At 33.7% G+C, this 18822-nt stretch overlaps 4 protein-coding genes across 4 annotated transcripts; 2 read left to right on the top strand and 2 right to left on the bottom strand.

Annotated features, from left to right (window-relative positions):
- Window positions 1-4602: 4602 nt before the first annotated feature.
- LOC109181430 (ribonuclease-like storage protein) lies at window positions 4603-5357 on the top strand. The gene is made up of 2 exons (XM_019331195.1): window positions 4603-4842; window positions 4944-5357. The coding sequence occupies exons 1-2, from the start codon at window positions 4606-4608 to the stop codon at window positions 5346-5348; spliced, it is 642 nt and encodes a 213-aa protein (XP_019186740.1). The 5' UTR covers window positions 4603-4605; the 3' UTR covers window positions 5349-5357.
- Window positions 5358-8018: 2661 nt separating this feature from the next.
- LOC109181974 (thioredoxin-like 3-1, chloroplastic) lies at window positions 8019-9176 on the top strand. The gene is made up of 5 exons (XM_019331965.1): window positions 8019-8422; window positions 8536-8610; window positions 8687-8753; window positions 8843-8860; window positions 9002-9176. Exons 1-5 carry the CDS (start codon window positions 8121-8123, stop codon window positions 9098-9100), a joined length of 561 nt encoding a protein of 186 aa, XP_019187510.1. The 5' UTR covers window positions 8019-8120; the 3' UTR covers window positions 9101-9176.
- A 4342-nt stretch (window positions 9177-13518) lies between these two features.
- On the bottom strand, window positions 13519-15462 carry LOC109181975. The gene is made up of 5 exons (XM_019331966.1): window positions 15349-15462; window positions 15060-15132; window positions 14915-14959; window positions 14099-14196; window positions 13519-13805 (listed from the first exon to the last, which is right to left on the bottom strand). The coding sequence occupies exons 2-5, from the start codon at window positions 15111-15113 to the stop codon at window positions 13727-13729; spliced, it is 276 nt and encodes a 91-aa protein (XP_019187511.1). The 5' UTR covers window positions 15114-15132; window positions 15349-15462; the 3' UTR covers window positions 13519-13726.
- A 729-nt stretch (window positions 15463-16191) lies between these two features.
- Window positions 16192-18745, bottom strand: LOC109181973 (activator of 90 kDa heat shock protein ATPase homolog). Its single transcript, XM_019331964.1, has 3 exons — window positions 17678-18745; window positions 16638-16717; window positions 16192-16537 (listed from the first exon to the last, which is right to left on the bottom strand). Exons 1-3 carry the CDS (start codon window positions 18566-18568, stop codon window positions 16444-16446), a joined length of 1065 nt encoding a protein of 354 aa, XP_019187509.1. The 5' UTR covers window positions 18569-18745; the 3' UTR covers window positions 16192-16443.
- Window positions 18746-18822: the final 77 nt, after the last annotated feature.

The following is an 18822-nucleotide window of genomic DNA, read 5'->3' as shown; positions in this document are numbered from 1 at the left end:
ATCAACAAGAGGAATCGGACGATTTGTGCATCATATATAAACCACACCCAAGGCACAAGCTAGGCATCTCCACCCTTCTTCTAATTAGATTAGCAGCCTTAGGTAGGATAGAGGAAAGAGCTCTCCACAAAATTGTAACATATATTAACTATATAAATTGTGCATTTTGATCCGGGTTTATTACATAATTATTGGTCGCTATCTCCACCCCGAAACCGCCTGCCAGCATGCGAAGAAGTTAGGAGAATTTCCCTCACCGCGGCCTTCACAAAAAAGAGCATCGTTCGGTAAGTTTCTAACTTCATAATAGCATACAAATACACACAGCCTATGCCCACTCAATAAAAATGAAAATGAAGATATTTGTAATTTTATTCATATTTTTAGGATGTATTCGAAAAATTTATGACCAATTATGGGATAGGTTTTACTTATTATTATTTTGGCCTCCTGGCTACTGCCAGACTGCTAAAAATTGTTGGTACCATAGGGTTATAGAAAAATTTGTCATTCATGGGCTCTGGCCGATTGATTTTGCTGGCCAAAGTCCACCAATATCACTAATGGTGACAAATAACGATAGTCTAGTGAGTTTATTCTTGTTGTTGTTATTTAAATAAATATAATATTATTGTTATAATTTGGTAAACTTTATTTAAATTTTTTCTTTAAATTTATAAATATATGATGAATTGAAATTAGAATTGAGTATATGATGGACCGTTTATGACACAAATAAGTTGGAAGAAGCTTTTTGGGCTGATGAATGGAATAATCACAGCATCAGCTCATAAAGTTTGTTAAATCAGATTAAATATTTCTATCATAATGTACTACAATCTAGACATAGCTAACATATTTTTATTTATCAATGTCTTTCCTAGCCATCTCCTACAAAATTCTACTCGGTTTTATATAGCACTCGTGAGCAAGTTAAAAGTTAGTCTCTTGTTTATATGCGAGGAAACCTATTTGATAGAAGTTAGAATTTGTTATGATCAAGCAGCTGCAAGTCTGCAACTTTAGTAAATTGTAATCAGATTAGTTTACAATTTACAAAAATTGCAGCTGCTTGATCGTAACAAATTATAACTTCTATCAAATAGGAGTCCTTGCATATAAACAAGAGACTAACTTTTAATCTTCTCATGAGCTCTATATAAAACGGAGTATAATCTTGTGGAAGAGGACTAGGAAAAACATCAATAAATAAAAGTATGTTAGCTATGTCTAAATGGTCGTACATTTTTATGATAGTCTCGAAATATTTAATTTGATTTAATAAACTTTCTGAGATGATGCTGTGTTTGTTCTGTTCATCAGCTCAAAAAGCTTCTTCCAACTTATTTGCCTCATAATTTGGCCATGATATACTCAATTGTAATTTCAATTGAACATACATCTATAAATTTAAAAGAAAAAGTTTAAATAAAGTTTAGCAAGTTATAATAATAATATTATATTTATTTACCACAACACCAACAATAAATTCATCAGTATGGTTGTATTTGTCACCATTTGGTAGTATTGGTGGACTTTGGCCAGCAAAATCAATAGGCCAGAGCCATTAATGGTAAATGTTTCTGTAATCTTATGGTACAAGCAATTTTTAGCATTCTGGCAAGGAGGCCAAAATAATGATAGGTTAAACCCATCCCATAGTTGCTAATAAGTTTTTTGAATACATCCATAAAATATGAGCAAAATTACAAGTATCTTCATTTTTATTTTTTACTTAAATGGGGGTAGGTTGTGTATTTGTATGTTATTATGAAGCTAGAGACTTCCAAAATCACTGCTGGAATTGTCACTATATCTGATCAACATTTTTGTCCAATCATAATTTGGTCGGTAATTTATTAAAAATCTCAACTTTCTATTGCTAAAGATGATTGAACAAAAAGTTAGTTGGTCGGAATTTCTGTTCGTGTATTGTAGTGAATTGCATTATGTGCTATAAGCTTATGTTCTGTATGAATTTATCTGGGTTACGAGAACATTGCAGTTACTTTGGCTTATACAGGATTGGGAAATTTATTTAATTTATGTTTCTGTAGTTTCTCTTTTGAGATTTTGGATTACTGGTCACAAAATTAAATTTTGGAAACTATTGAATGTTGATTGTGTTTGAAGGAATTGAAGTAGAAGGCTATGGATCTGCATCGATCAAAGTCATTGGAGCACTGCTGGATTTGAAGACTTATTTAGGTGTAATGAGGATACTTAAGTAGTATTCATTAAGTAGTTATATTTTGAGGGAGGTGTTAACGTATATATTCTAACGAATATATTCTAACATATATTTAGCTTTGTATTTTTGGTTGATTATTATCCTCATTAATTGTCTTTGATTTTCTTTCCTTTTCTTTATCTTACAATTTGTATATATAGGAGTTCATCCTTTGTAATTGATTCAAGAGATATATACATACAATTCATACTATTTGTAACAAGTCCGTTGGAATAAAAATTATGAGTAAATTTTTAAGAGTTTATGAAATATTTTTCCAAAAAAATACATCATAATATTTGATATTGACATGAAAGTTAAAACATTGCAAATAAATAAGGGAAAATGACGTTTTTTTTTTCTTTCATGAATTGTGTGTTAAAAGTGAATTTAGTATTTAAATTATTTTTGTATGCATATTGTCCCCTTCAATTGGTCTAAAGATGACAATTTTCTCTCTCTTTGTTATTTTTTTATTTGGATAGTTAAATGTAAATATGTAATGTTAAAATAAAAAATTTATGCTAAAACCTTGTGGTCTAATGACACCAAGGTTGCACTTAGTACTATATGACAACAAGACTGTGTCCCTTAAAATGTACATAGATAGCGTTTATGAAGTGAAGGAGGAGGTATGTCGGCCCAATAGTGAGGGGAGAAGGAGGCAATAGTTATGCCGTGCAACCAAATGTACCATGCGCATGGTGCATACGGTGCAAAACGATGTCGTTTTGACTAAAAACGCGCGTCCCACTTTTTTAAAAAAAAATTCAGGTTCGATTCTCGGCAATAGCATTATTATAGATATATAGTTATGAATTTCTGGATATATAGTTATAAATTTGTGGATATATAGTTATGAATTTATGGATATTTAGTTCATTCATTGTGGATATTTAGTTCATTCATTGTAGATATTTACTTCATTCATTCACTGTGGATATATAGTTATGAATTTATGGATATATAGTTATGAATTTCTGGATATATAGTTATGAATTTATGGATATTTAGTTCATTCATTGTGGATATTTAGTTCAATCATTGTGGATATTTATAGTTCATTCATTGTGGATATTTAGTTTATTCATTGTGGAATTTTACTTCATTCATTCATTCATTGTGGATTTTTACTTCATTCATTCATTCATTGTGGATTTTTACTTCATTCATTCACTGTGGATATATAGTTATGAATTTGTGGATATATAGTTATGAATTTCTGGATATATAGTTATGAATTTCTGGATATATAAAAATGCTATTGCCGGGAATCGAACCTGATTTCTTCTTTAAGTGGGACGCGCGTTTTTTTAATCAAAACGGCGCCGTTTTGCAACCGTATGCACCTTGCAAGGTGCATTCGGTTGCACAGCATAATTTGCGAGAAGGAGGTATGATGGCCCGACAAATTATGTTGTGGAACCGTGTCCACTTTGCAAGGTGGACACGGTTCTAAAACTGTTATAATTGTGAATATAAAATTCAAAAATTATGCACGTAGAATTCTATAATTATGAACATAAAGTTATGAACATAAAGTTCTGTAATTGTGAATATAGAGTTCAATAATTGTGAATATGAAGTTCAAAAATTATGAACATAGAGTTTTATAATTATGAACATAGAGTTCTGTAATTGTGAATATAGAGTTCAATAATTGTGAATATGAACATAGAGTTCAGTTATTATGAACATAGAACCGCAAGGTGGACACGGTTCCACGGCATAACAACTTCTAGTCAATTGTAATGTCATGGACGCGGGTCTACTTTGCAAGGTGAATCCAGATCTAAAATGACATAATTTGCGCGTGTGAAAATAATGGAGTTCTTAGTGACACCGTTTCTTCAGCCAATGATTTTTTAAAAAAAAATTATTGAAAACAAATCAACGAGTTAATATTCAGTTCTATAATTGTGAATATAGAGTTATGAAATTGTGAATATAGAATTCTGCAATTGTAAATATTGAGTTCTGTAATTTTGTATATTGAGATCTAAAATTGTGAATATTCAGTTCTAAATCTGTGAATATAGAGGAAAGAATTCTAAAGACAAAGAGCAAGGAAGGAAGCATTTAAAAAAAAAAAATATTCAGACGGAATAATTTGCCCATGCTAGTAGCGTATCTGTTATTTCAATAGGAATAAATTAGATTTGCTTGCTTTTATTCGGTAATTCAGTTGGATAATTGTTAGCTCCGATCCATTACTATATTTACGCTAATAGGTAGTATGGGAGATTTATTCTTAACCATTTCGTTATCCCTTCTCTCTCAATCTCTTCTTCTCTTTATGCCACTCCTCTCTTCTTCTTCTTTTACTGCAATTCCCAGTGCCTTACAAATCTACACCCACTAAGTAAAAAGAAAAAATGAAGATCTTTGCAATTTTATTCATATTTTTGGGATGCATTCAGAAAAGTTATGAGCAACCATGGGTTAAGTTTTACTTAGTACTATATTGGCCTCCAGGCCATTGTTACACTTCCCAGAATTGCTTGTACCATCGTGTTATAGAGAACTTTACCATTCACGGGCTTTGGCCTATTAATATGATCGATCAAAGTCCATCAATACCACCGAATGGTACCAAATACAATCATAGTCTGGTAAGTTTATTTTATTCTTCTTATTGTTATGGTAAAGAAATATATGATTATTGTTATAACAAGCAAAATTTTATTTGAATTTTTTTCTTTTAAATTTGTAGATGCATGATCACTTGAAAATTGAATTGTTTACAATGTGGCGAAATTATGAGGCAAATAAGTTTGTTGAAGCTTGTTGGGCAGATGAATGGAACAATCATGGCATCATCTCAGAAAGTCTATTAAATCAGATTAAATATTTCAAGACTGTCAAAGAAATGTACTCGAGTTTACACATACATGACATACTTACACAGTCCAATATCTTTCCTAGTCCTCGTCTACAAAATTCCATCCCATTTTTTATGGCGCTCGTGAAAAGATTAAAAGTTAAACCCTTGCTTAAATGCAAAGAATCCTATTTGACAGAAGTAAGGTTTTGTTATGATCAAGCAGCTGAAACTTTAGTAGATTGTAATCAGATTGATTATAATTGTCCAGAATATTTTATTTTTAAAAATGCTTAGCTTAATTGTAATCAGATAGACTATAATTGTCCATGAAAGAATGTAGTGAATGAATGAGAAAATAAGAATAATGAAATTTAATCCAACGTACATTCAATATAATATAATGGACTTTATTTATTTAAATTTTTGGTTATTAATGATGGATGTTTTTTTGTAAAAAAAAAATGCTACTGACTCTATTACAATGTAGTATTTGTTCATAAACTACCTTCTCAACCTATTAAGAGTCAATGTTGTTTCCACTTAAGCTTGAACCATTTTCTTGTAATCAGTGATGATGTTAAATAAGGTTAAGAATAAAGAGGTAAGGAAAAAAAAAATTGAACCTCCATTAATGATGATTGATGATGTTAATTAAGGTTAAGAATAAAGAATTAAGGATTGCTAAATTAAAGTGATTGTGCACAAAGACCTTACATAGAACAATGAGAGAGATACTGATATAACAGAAGAAACCTTATATATGAATTGAATAAATAATCATTCTCTTGAACTATATACCCCCTCACACATCATAATTTTATTAAATACGTAAATTCTTTATTAACTCATAGTAAAATTCAGTAGTTCATGAAACTATTTTTTTTTTAATCATTGTAACATTGAGTAGTGAAAATGTAGTAATAAATGTAAGGTTAATAACATTTTTAAAAATAAATATAATAAATAAAGCATCTCAATTATGCATTCATTTGGTTAATAAGTTGTCTCAAGAAAAATAAATATAACCGTTAAAAAAATAGAAGAAAATCAAAAAAAAAAAAAAATTTCACATTCTCTATAACATACAAAATGGAGACAAAACAAGCTTTATTTTCTTGTTAAGGCAAAATCAATTTATTAAACGTGAATGAAACAATCACAAATATATGGGAGATGAAATCTACGATCCTAGACCATGCTGAGAATCTACAGCTCTACCAAGGATATGAGTTAATTGATAGTTCTACCAAGGATATGAGTTATTTGATTTGTTAACATTCTAATTAACATGCTGAAAAGAAAGATATATTATGTTATATATAATATAATTTGCATATAAGATAAAAATATTTTTCTGAAAACTAACAAATGCAATCTCTATATTAAGCTCAAAATATAATCTAGTGGAATAGAACCAAGAATAGAGAATGAACTGGAGTTTTTTGCACTTTTAGTCCCACAACTATAGTGGCACTAGCAGAATTGATCCACGACTTTTGAACCTTGCAATTTTAGTCCACGACTATTGATTTTTTTGCAAAAATGGTCCTTCCGGCCACTTTTTCGTCAAAATTTCACCGGAAAAAAAAAATTCTCCATTTTTAGCCGGGTTAAAATTGACATTTTATTTATCTAAAAAAATTGATATTTGACTACATACAATATTACTGGGCTACATACTACTGCCCCAGGCGGCGGAGTTCCTGGAGCAGGCAGGGCTGTCAATAAGCGGCGGAGCGGCCGTGGCGTTCCCCGGGCTAGTTGGGTTATCCGACAGCAGCATTGGAGTGGTACATGTATTCCGCCGCCTGGGGCAGCAGTATGTAGCCCAGTAATATTGTATGTAGTTAAATATCAATTTTTTTCTTTTAATTTTTTGAGATAAGTAAAATGTCAATTTTAACCCGGCTAAAAATAGAGAATTTTTTTTTTTCCGGTGAAATTTTGACGGAAAAGTGGCCGGAAGGACCATTTTTACAAAAAAATCAATAGTCGTGGACTAAAATGGCAAGGTTCAAAAGTCGTGGATCAATTTTGCCAGTGTCACTATAATCGTGGGACTAAAAGTGTAAAAAACTCGAATGAACTAGCATAGTAACTTGTGCAATTACATGAGCGATTTGATTCGCTGAACAAGATAAAAACATTTATCTTATAATAAACAATGAATACCAACTTGGTTTGTGAAAATGCACACTTTTCCATAAAGATGGCCCCAAAGACAACTTTCCTAGTTTCAAGAATCCATTCAACCTATATGGATAAGTTTCTTTTATTTCCATTGGGATTAGCCGTCATTGATTTTATCTTTATGGCCATTAATATTTTTTGTCTCGTTATAATCTTGAATAGAGTGATCAATTTTAAGTGAGAGGAATATAATTTTTCAAAACTTTTATTCAACTTGTTATTATATATATGATATTCTTAGTACAATTTACCTCTCTAATGCACATCATCAGATAATGATTGCGAATTTTTCTTTTAAAAAAAAAAAAAAGTGACATCAAAACTTAAAATATGACAAACACTCATGTTGTTTAATGAAATATGTTACACGAAATCTTCAAATCACTCTTTTTTTTTTTGGATGACAATAGAAATCTGTGATCACTATCCAAACATGTATACCAATAAATTCCGCGTGTATTAATTTACAAATCATAAGTAAATTGCACTAAAAAGATTGTATGCGACAAACTTCATTAAAAAGGTGTTGATAAACATTAAATTCATAATCTTCCTGTAGGAGAGTTAGTATCTTATTGTGTAATTACTAATTAGAGTGAAAATAACCCACCCTATAACCAAGACTACATGGTCTAATAGTACCCGAGTTGGACTTCTAGAGCAAGTAGCATCCAAAAAAAAAACTCCTATAATTGATCATTTCTACATATTTTAGGCCAAAAAGTAAAAATAAGAAACTATTTTCTCACAAATGGAACAGTCCAAAAAAATATCTGAGAATTCGACCCCACCCTTCTTTCAATTCACTACGCTAAAGAAGAAGGAAAAGAAAAATCTTATCTTCATTTCTGGGTTCCTGTTCTTCATCAAGAAGCAATGGGCATGTCCATATTAGCTCCAAATCCCCATATCCCATACAGAGATTTCCCCTACAGAGACCACCCATCTTGGAGCAGTGGGAGAAGCTTGAATTTGCAGAGATCAAATGGGCATGGTTTTGCCTATAAGAGAAGAGGCGAATGGAAGAAAGTGGGAAAGAAAGAATGGAGAATCTGCGCTTCTTGGCCAGATTTGTTCAGGCCATCATCTGTGGAGATGAAACCCATCGAGGATTGTGAGCAGTTAGACCAGATTTTGGCAGAGGCTAAAGATCTCTCACAACCCATCATCATTGATTGGCTAGTATTTTGATTGTTTATGCTTATCCAGTTTTAATATTGGGTTCTCTATCTAGCATTCTTGAAATTTTTTTAGTACTGTTGTTTGATTTTAGCTAAAGTTTATAATTTAGGATGGCTGCTTGGTGTCGAAAATGCATATATTTAAAGCCAAAACTGGAGAAAATGGCTGCTGAATATGATACAAAGTAAGCTCCTTTCTACAATTTTCATAAATTTATAGAGCATAAGTGTATAATTGGACTCTGTTTTCTGTGCTTATAGAATCAAGTTCTACTGTGTGGATGTAAACAAGGTTCCCCAGACTCTAGTGAAGCGTGGAAACATCTCTGTGAGTTATATTTCATTGGGCAAAAAAAAAATGCTATGATTTTTCATGACTTTTAATTCTGTACTGACAATTTGCCCTTGTTTTATCAGAAAATGCCCACAATTCAGGTGAGCCCAAAATCTTTTTTTTTTTTTTTTTTTCTTTAGATAATCCGACCAATTTGGCTGGGATTGTCTCCCGAGCACAAAATAGTGAATCGAATATTGATGGTGTGATCATTTTACAAGTTGGGTGTTGCTTTTTTGCAGCTTTGGAAAGATGGAGAAATGCAGGCAGAGGTGATTGGAGGTCACAAAGCTTGGCTTGTAATGGAAGAAGTCAGAGAAATGATCCAAAAGTTCATATGACTCTGCTGCCCTTACAATCTAGGACCACCTTCATCTTGTTCATATTCTGCAATATATGTTTACATACTTTTTGCCATTTTTTTTCTTGTATATCCATCAAAGACTACATATGTACAGTTAATACAATCATGCAAGTGGTTTATAATGCATTATGGCTTTTACAAGGATCGGACAACAATAGTGTCATATATATTGAAACATCGAAAATCCTCATTGTATGATCAGTTCAAATAAAAACATGAGAACATGTGTCCTGCAGCCCTACTTCAAGAATGAGCTATGGAGGTTCATAGTTTCATTTATATCCTAAATTTGACTTGTCTCGCCCTATCACAAGTATTATTCTCAATTTATTTATAAGTGCTTAATTTATTAACTAAAGACACATAATATATTAATCGTACTAGTCACATAGTTTGAATAATGTGAGACCGTTTCGTGAGTCTTAATCCGAGACGGATCGGATATTTGATTAATGGGTCGGGCGTCATGAGTTTCAATTCAAGGCGGTCGGATAATGATTAATGGGTTGGATCGTTGACATCATTAATCAAAGATCCGACTCATCTCACGAATTGAGACCCGTGAGACGGTCTCACAAGTTTTGCCTGTGGTTAATTAAATGGTTAATATCTACGTGCTTATTTCAAGTAAGATATGACAACCAGATATTCTAAAGAATTTAGTGGTAAACATCATGGGGTGACGTAGAGATTCAAACCCATGACTTTTGGTTGATACCAAATTGAAGCATGTGCTTCATCTCAACTAAAAGCATAAGCTGATAGTTGGATTGCATATTAATGGTTATATGCTCAACACAAAGTAAATCACGAATAATGTTAGTATATTATAATTTTACAAATATATTTTTTGTTATGATCTACCTACTTAGTATTATTATTTTTTAAGTATACCAAGAATTTCTATCGTTGAATACAGTGACTAATCTCCTCACTGAGTTATATGCACCTCTTTTGGATGAGACAACTGGCTTGGAGATTTAATTTCACTCAATATTATGTGCACACAATAATTTGTCCTTCACAACAAACTTCTGAATGGTCCGTGATTCACCGACTCCTCTTCACACCAAACTCATGCCCACTTCCATTATAAATAGCACACAATAGTCTCCTCAAGCTAATTAAGGACACAAATAGACAACACTTTTAAAAAGAAAAAAAAAATGAAGATATTTACAATTTTATTTATATTTTTTGGATGCATCCAAAATAGCTACGAGCAACAATGGACGGGATATTATCTTTCACTATTTTGGCCTCCAGGTCACTGTTACACTGCTCAAAATTGCTTATATCACTTAGTCAAGGAGAGGTTTACTATTCAAGGGCTCTGGCCTTATAATTTCACTGGCGGAAGTCCACCAATACCCTTAAACGGTCACAAATACGATAATACTCTAGTGAGTTTATTGCTATTAACGTTTTACTAAATTAAAATAATATTTATAACTCCTCATCTGAAACATTAATCTTCATTATTACTAGGGAAAATGGTCAAATAGATCCTTGAACTATAGGTAAAAGGGTAATTAGGTCCTTCAACTTTATAAATGTGCAATTAGACCCTTCAACTTATTATTTTGAGTCAAATAAGTCCAATAACAAGTTTTTCACTTGGAATTACAAAAAAAAAAAAAAAAAAAAAAAAAAAAAAAAAAAAAAAAAACCGAAGAGGACGACCGGACTGGTTGTCCTCTCCAGTGGAGAAGGCGACCAGATCTGGCAGCCCTCTCCGGTGGAGAAGGCGCTTCTCCGGTAGTTTTTTTTTTTTTTTTTTTTTTTTTTTTTTTTTTTTTGTTGCCGGAATTTTTGATTGGTTATTCCAAGTGAAAATCCTGTTATTGGACTTATTTGACTCAAAATAACAAGTTGAAGGGCCTAATTACACCTTTTTTTAAGTTGAAGGGCCTAATTGCTCTTTTACATATAGTTCAAGAGTCTTTTTTTTTTGAATGCATATAGTTCAAGAGTCTATTTGACTATTTTCCCTTATTATTATATAAATTTCGAACCGAATGTCAATGACTTTGTGGTCTAGTGACACCAAGTTACTCTCCCATATGAGAGGATGTGGGTTCAAGCATTAATTGATGCAGTATTGACTCTTATCGCATTATAATAGAGTCAATAGTACTCAAAAGAAAATAAAAAACTCCCAACAGAATTGAGGTTACACCGGAAAGTCCTATATGTGGTCTTGGAGAAGAGGACAACAGGCATTCCTTGTGTTTGGTCCTTTTCCCAGCTGGAGGGTGAGGATTTTCCCAGCTGGACAGCACGACTAATTGATGGGGCAGATGGCGTGAAGAATATAATGCAGTCCGTATATATGTTTGTATATATATATATATATATATATATATATATATATATATATATATATATATAGGTTGTTTATCAGGTAATGCCACTACTTCTTTCTTGAGTACTACAGAGTATAAAGTAAAATAATAAAATGTCCCAATGAACTTCTGGTTTACCAGTTCGGATTGGTTGTTATATTGCATTCTCCCTGGTGCATTATTACTTTACTTTATGTATCCTTGATTTCTTATTTTTCATATTCATGTTTATTTGTGCTTTATACTGGGTACACTTTGTTTATGGGTCTAGCTGAATTGTGTGTGGGATTATGTTGTTTCATATTGTCTCTACTTAAAAGATATTTACTTCTAAGATGCTGTTATGTCTTAGTGTTTTGCTGGGCAATGCAAAACTAAGTATGTAGTTTTTCTTATTCTCGTCTTTGAATTTGTCTGTGTTTAATTTTTTCTCCATATACATGCATATCTTTCAGTTTCATTTTTCTACATTGTTGAGCTTTTGAAATGCAACTGTTTCAGAATGTTCATGCTTGATATGTATGACTTCAACAATGACATTTGGCTATGCCATTCATCTTGTGGAAAATGCAACTCACATTTTGTTAGTATGTTTTCAATGGTAAAATCATGATAGCTGTCGATCAATTATAAATTTATTTTCTGCATCCACATAATCTGATTTAAACTAATCTATGAACATTGTTGACATATCAGATGTCAGCTGTCTTCTATGGCTATTACCTTCAGGTACTTTTACTTTAATATTTAGGGTAACATTAGTGCAAATTGAACTTAATGTTTTACCATCGCCTCATATGTATTTATCTTTTCAAAGTTTTGACATTTTAAATAGTTAACAGATCAGATTTTATTTCTTGATACTTAGTAACATAAGTGTCATCTATTTCTTAATATCATCCCATCATCTCCAGAAAAATTGAACACATGAAAAATTAAGAGGAAAAACTTAGATTTGTTTTCTACAAGATATTTCCACTTGTATGGGATACCTTCGGTATATTCTTTGGTAGACTTAGAGCTGAACACCAGTAGTCATCTATTTGTGTCAATCATTTCATGTAAGTCATTTCGTACCAGGCCAGCCGTGCTAAAAATATTGATTATACCATTTGGTGTTGGAACGTAATCTTCAATCATGATAGTGACAATTTCTAAAGGGTTTGCTTCAAGAAACACTTGAATCTTTGTCAAGCCACTTATTACAGGTTGTTGAGTATAACCAATGTTTTTAGCGCGGTTGGCCTGGGCCCTTCTGGTAGTATTTTTTATGCCTGAAGATGGTACGGAATGGCTTACTGTTCATGAAATGATTGACACAAATAGACGGCTACTAGTGATTAGTTCTAAGCCTGCCAAAAAATCTTGGAGGTATTGCATATAAGTGGGAAATGATTCGTAAAAAACAAATGTAAGTTCTTTCCCTAAGTGTTCAATTTTTCTGAATTTGTAGATGGAGATTATGTGATGATAAATGGATCATGTATCGAATGTGTAGAATCATCTCCTTTGAACAAACAAGGTCACTAGTTTTTATGAACTATTTTCCAAGTGCACCAGATCTTGACCAAGCTTGCAAACATAATTCAAAACCATTAAAGAGTAAGCTGTTGGCCAAAGGTGGCTCAATTTTATTGTGGTTGATTCTTATAAGCTATCTTTGTAGTTAAATTACACTTATTTAACAAGTGAAAAACTATGTGTTTTTTTTTTTCATTTATAAAAGCTAATTCATTACACTATTGCAGGATATGACTCTAACCAGACAATTCTACCAGTAGCAATGGCGGGTAAACAAGAAAAACAAAGTACAAAGTACAAAGCTTGTCTGGTAATTGAAGAAGTCATCCAAAAGTTCATATGACTTTGCACTTACAGTCTTACACTCTACGACCACCTTCATCTTGTTTATATTCTACTCTATTTGTTTAGATACTTTTTGCCATTTTTTTCTTGTATATCCATCAAAGAATACATATGAACAGTAAATACAATCATGCAAATGGTTTATAATGAATTTCTTTTACAAGGACAAGAATGGTGTCATATATATTGAAATATCGAAAATATTCATGTTATGATCAGTTCAAATTTCAAATAAAAACATGAGAATAAGTGTCCATCCTGCAGCTCTACTTCAAGAATTAGCTATGGAGTTTCATAGTTTCATTTATGTAGAATAGTAGTAATACAATGAAACTTTCGAACAATGAGAGGGTGCTTTGAAACTGCCCATTGCGAGGGCTTAAACGCTTCCTCTATGAGCTCTGGCTGAATTTCCGGCCACTCAACTGCTCAGACTCGTATAACATGTGATTTATGAGACCTCTTGCAGCACTGCAGAACCAAACGACAACATTATCACTCCCAGAACACGAGATTTCTAAGCTCATTAATACGTTCATTGACAACAACAGCTCAAAGGTAAGCTTAAGCTTAAAACGAGCTGGTCCAAGGTTGTTTCATTTACAATTCTTAACATCTATGTATACAATTTCTATTCCAATCATATCATATGGCTACACTAATGAACATTAATGAAGCAATGAAGTTCAATAGAGTCAACAAACTCTGCCAATTTTGACATGTATCACAATATAAAGAAAAAGGGCAATAGCGGGTTAACTCACTCATCCTTGAGCTTTTGAATCTTCTCTGGATCTTCCTCATGCATGTTCCTTCTGAACTGCTGCCTTACCATATCAACGAGCAGCTTTGTGTTGTATTGCTGCATGGTAACATCATAATAGCAACCGCTAAAATTGTAAGTTCTCTCCAAGAATACATTAGAACGTAAAACCATTCTCGTACCCATTGAAGACAAGGTGAATCACTCTCAACAAAGGCACAAACGTAGTTCTAATAAGTAGAAACCACTGCTCTAAAAGTTCATATGCACCATGAATATGCAGGAATAAATCATAAAAGAAAGTTGAATGACAAAGATTAGAGCTTTTGGCAACAGCATAGGCCAACCACATACGAACAAATATCACAAGCTGTTGACTTGATAACCACAAGGTTAAACGTTCGACTCCCAACAGGACCTATTGGCCTTCTTAGTTTGAGTCGGTCAGCTATGGGCAACTTAGGCTGGTTAGTCCTTTGCCGGCTAGGGTTTACCTAATGCATACACACGGATAGTGATTACGGATCTCCCTCGTTACTCAAAATCATGAGCCGAATATATTGAGTGTTTTGCATTTGGGATTCAGAACAACATCAGAAATGCAATTACTAGTACAAATACTGATACTCACTCATCAAAGTAACATAATCAAGAATAACCAAAACTTATACAGATGAACTTACAACAATAAACACTTCAACAATATAATCAATCCTAGAGAATATCAGCAAGAATGGATTTTCAAACAATGGGAGGAGGAAACAAATAGGTCAGGCCTGAAAATAGCAAAAACATAAAATAAAATAAAATAGCATACCTTGCTACCAATATACTTAGCTCGACGAAGACATTCGCGATAGAGCTACAGACCAGAAAATAAACAAATCAAATGGAAAGCAAAAATAAGATGTTAAAGCTGAAAATCGAGAAAAAAAATAGAAAGCAATGAAAAGGGAACACACTCGAATGGTGTTATTGGCAAGTTCAGGAGGCAGCGCTGTTTGAAGAGACGGCATAATGGGAATCCTTTCTTCGCTGCAAAAAGGCAATCATCAGAAGACTACGAGACATTGGGAAATCGAAAGAAAGGGTGATGGATTCCATTGGATGATTTCAGAACAAGATTGGATTGGAGGGGTAACAGAATAGAAAAACAAATTAGAAAAGGAAGTAATTAAATTGAGATGAAGGGAAGAAGAGATTAGCAGCAGAAATGAGAAATTAAGTAGCAGAAATGCAGTAAGCACTTACATCAATCAAAGCTCAAGGAAAAGGAAGAAGGAGAAGAAGAGGGTTTTTCTTCTATCGCAGCTCTTTTCTTTCTTTGGGAAAATGGGCTTTACGCAAAAATATGTACCAAGCAATAGCCCACCATGCATATTGTGATTCTTGTATCAATTATTACAGAATTAAGTGTCAAATTGACTATTAAACTGCAATGTAATTAGATCATTGAATTAAAAAAAAAAATATAATTATATTTCTATACTAATTCATTTTATACAATTGCATTAAATAAGTTAATTTAGGGATTCAATTATAGTTTTTTTTTAAGTTTAATGACCTAATTACAATAAGTTAGTTTAAAAATTCAATTGTAGTTTTTTTAAAATTCAGTGATCTAATTGCATTATGTGTGTAGTTTGATGACTTATTTGCATTATATGTGCTGTTTGATGGCTTATTTACATTATGTGTACAGTTTTACGGCTTATTTGAGTTATTAACACTATGTTAGCAATTATCTAATTATTACTGTAATTAAATACAATTGAAATTGTGTACTTGTTATAATTAACAAGTTAGGTACATATAGCACAATATTAGTACGGAATCTACAATGTACAGGATAGATATTGGTCTCCTAAAAGTTGTATTCGGTGCAAATGTGCAATTAACATTGGAAGATTTATATTAATTGTATTTGATGCAATAAACATTTTAAAATTTGTGCATCCACAATAATTTTCAATCACCCGACATGAATTCATATGAATATATGATAACTGTGCACTGAAGATAACAACAGTACATTTGATGTATGAAATATTATTATAGTTAGTAGTAGGAGAGGACTGCCAAAATAGAAGAATCATATATAGAACAATCTTTTTCATTTTAATAAAAATGTTGTAGTTCACTGGTTCTTGAATCTTAAGCATGAAGAAGAAAAAAATATGACTAAAATAAAACCCAACTGAATGAACTACTGAGCCAATACTCAACTGGTTACCAACAGTTCACACTCAATCAACACTAGAAAGTCCAGACAAGAGAAGAGAAGATATGAAATTCTACACTAGAAGAGGGCATTGACTGAGAGAATCTGAGACTGAGCTTCAATCTTCAAATCCCAAAACCAAACACAGCTCGAATCTTGTGAAAAATGAGATCCCGCCATCCTCTCTCCGTGTTCTCCACCACAGTTTCATTCCCATATCTGCATTACAATTTTACAATGATAAATGTCAGGAAGAATATGTTCGTGTTGTTTTGAAGTTAAAAGGGCAATTAGCTTAAGCAGTAGTAGAATCATTCACCTATCTTCCTCTGGTACGTCGGTGTGGGTCAGCTTAACGACTGTAACTCCAGGTTCGGGCTCATCAAAAGTGAGTCGGACCTACAACAAACACCAATTGGATTATTGCATCAATTTATCAATTCTGAAAAACTGAAAGCTCTCTTGTCCTAAAATGTCCATTAAGCATACAGCAAGCAGTATCATCTACTTGAGTTCAGATAATTACATATTCACAGGTTAGTGACGTAAAAAAACATTACTTTTTTTCCTTACATGAAGAATTAATTCCAACTATAGCTTCCACTTGCGAGAGATTGGGATTGCAATTGCACCATCCCATCATATGGGTGGAAAAGGTGATTTCAGGTTTTTAACCCAAACTATAATATAGAGCAACCACCTCACGGCCTGGCCACCAAACCGACTCTTGAAGAGCAGCTTGTCATCTCCTCAGGCCATCCTCTTTGGCTCTTTGCCACTATATAAATCTAACATCTCTTCCCCCAATCAATTCCAAACTCCTATACATCCTCAATTCTCGAATCAAGTGCTCTTAATCCTCAGTTCTAGGTGCAGTAGCCAAATATGTGTTGCTGATACATATATTTGTGCAAGGCAAAACTATCCACATTGCACTATATTACGAATATAATTGTGTCAAGATGAATTTGTATTGTGTGAGTAATTAAAACGTTTAACTAAAAGTGACCAAGATAGCAGATGTCTCCAATAAACTACAACTATTGTCGATTTCACTAACAAAGCAACTTCCATACCGCATTGTCCCTATTCTCTGAAATTATTATACATAGTCCAGTAGAGAATAGTGTTCATATCAGTAACATTTTCAGATATTTTCTAACCATTCATATTTAATAATTCAATCTGACTTTTTTTAATCAATATCCTTAGTTCCTTGCCATCCAAATTCATGACACCCTTTAGAAACTTTCCCTTTATAATGTGTAAAGATTAACTTTTTAAAACCAAATCAAAATGTAGAATCCAAGAATTCAAGTAATCATCGGAGAGGGACAGGTAAAGGATATGAATATATACCGTGGAGAGGATACCATCCGGCCAGCTCCCGAATCGCCATTTCTGCACAATCAACTTGCCTTCCTGCAGCTCTAAGTTGGTCCCAGTCACCGATCCATCGAATATGCTAAACTCACCTCCAACCTCCTTACTGATCCTGGCATTGCTCTGCGTGAACCCCTTCCACCTATTCTCATCCATCAGTATCTCGAACAAATCCCTTGACCTACAATGAAACTTCTCCGACATTGTGATCGTCTTAAAGCCTTCCTTCGGCTTTGGCTTCTTCTCTTTCACCGCATCCTTCGTCACTGCTTTCGCATTCTCACCGGCGACCGGAGCCGCCGCCGCTGCGCCACCACCGGTGGTCTTCTTAACTGGCGTTTTCGACTCAAGCTCATCCTTGGCGGGCCCGCCCCTGGCCATTGCGGTTACCCAACTTCTTACTTGCTCCAAAACGAAGGGCTTTCCTTTAGCAATAAAAGCGTCCTTCAATCTCTTCTCGATCGGCCCATCTTCGCGAATTGTAACCCTAATTTCCGGGTCTTCATCGGCGTTCTCGTCCGAAATATACGGGATTTCGACCGTACCTTCCGTCTTAGCCAACGATTTCCCGTCAGAATCCTTGGCCTCGCCCTCCCAAGACAGAACAACGTTTAGCTCGTACCCGGGGATGATTTTCCCCTTGCGGACATTAACGTAGGCCTCGCCGTCGAACTTATCGAGCTTTTTGGTGCGGATGAAGAGATTTCCCTCGCCGCCGAGGATGGTTTGATCAGCTAAAAGCTTGTTGAAGAAGCTGCGGGACCATTCAAGGCAGTTGGTCTCGGCCCAGTGCCAGTTGTGGACGTTGGTGCCGTCCGGGCGGTCCTCAACGATCCACCGCTTGTCTCCTTCTCCGATCTTAGCCATACAATACTCCGGCGACGGCGGCGGGCGATTGCGAAGAAAAATAGAGTCCCAAAGAGCTTAGATTCGGCGAATTGAGTTAGAAAAAGTAGTTGAGATGTAGAGATAAAATTGAAGGGTTTTGGAGTCTGGAGGGTTCTGAAAGAAGTGTCCAGAATTTTCAAGTCGGATAGGCCCAACAAACTCGGAAAGTTCAGCATGGTTAAGACTTAAGAACAATCTAGAAGACCTAAACCAGAGACTAGTGACTAGTGATT

The sequence above is a fragment of the Ipomoea nil genome, unplaced genomic scaffold (genome assembly GCF_001879475.1).
Source record: "Ipomoea nil cultivar Tokyo-kokei standard unplaced genomic scaffold, Asagao_1.1 scaffold1043, whole genome shotgun sequence".
In the NCBI taxonomy this organism is placed as follows: Eukaryota; Viridiplantae; Streptophyta; class Magnoliopsida; order Solanales; family Convolvulaceae; genus Ipomoea; species Ipomoea nil.
The sequence above is the reverse complement of the archived record's forward strand: the minus strand, read 5'-3'. Positions and strand labels throughout refer to the sequence as shown.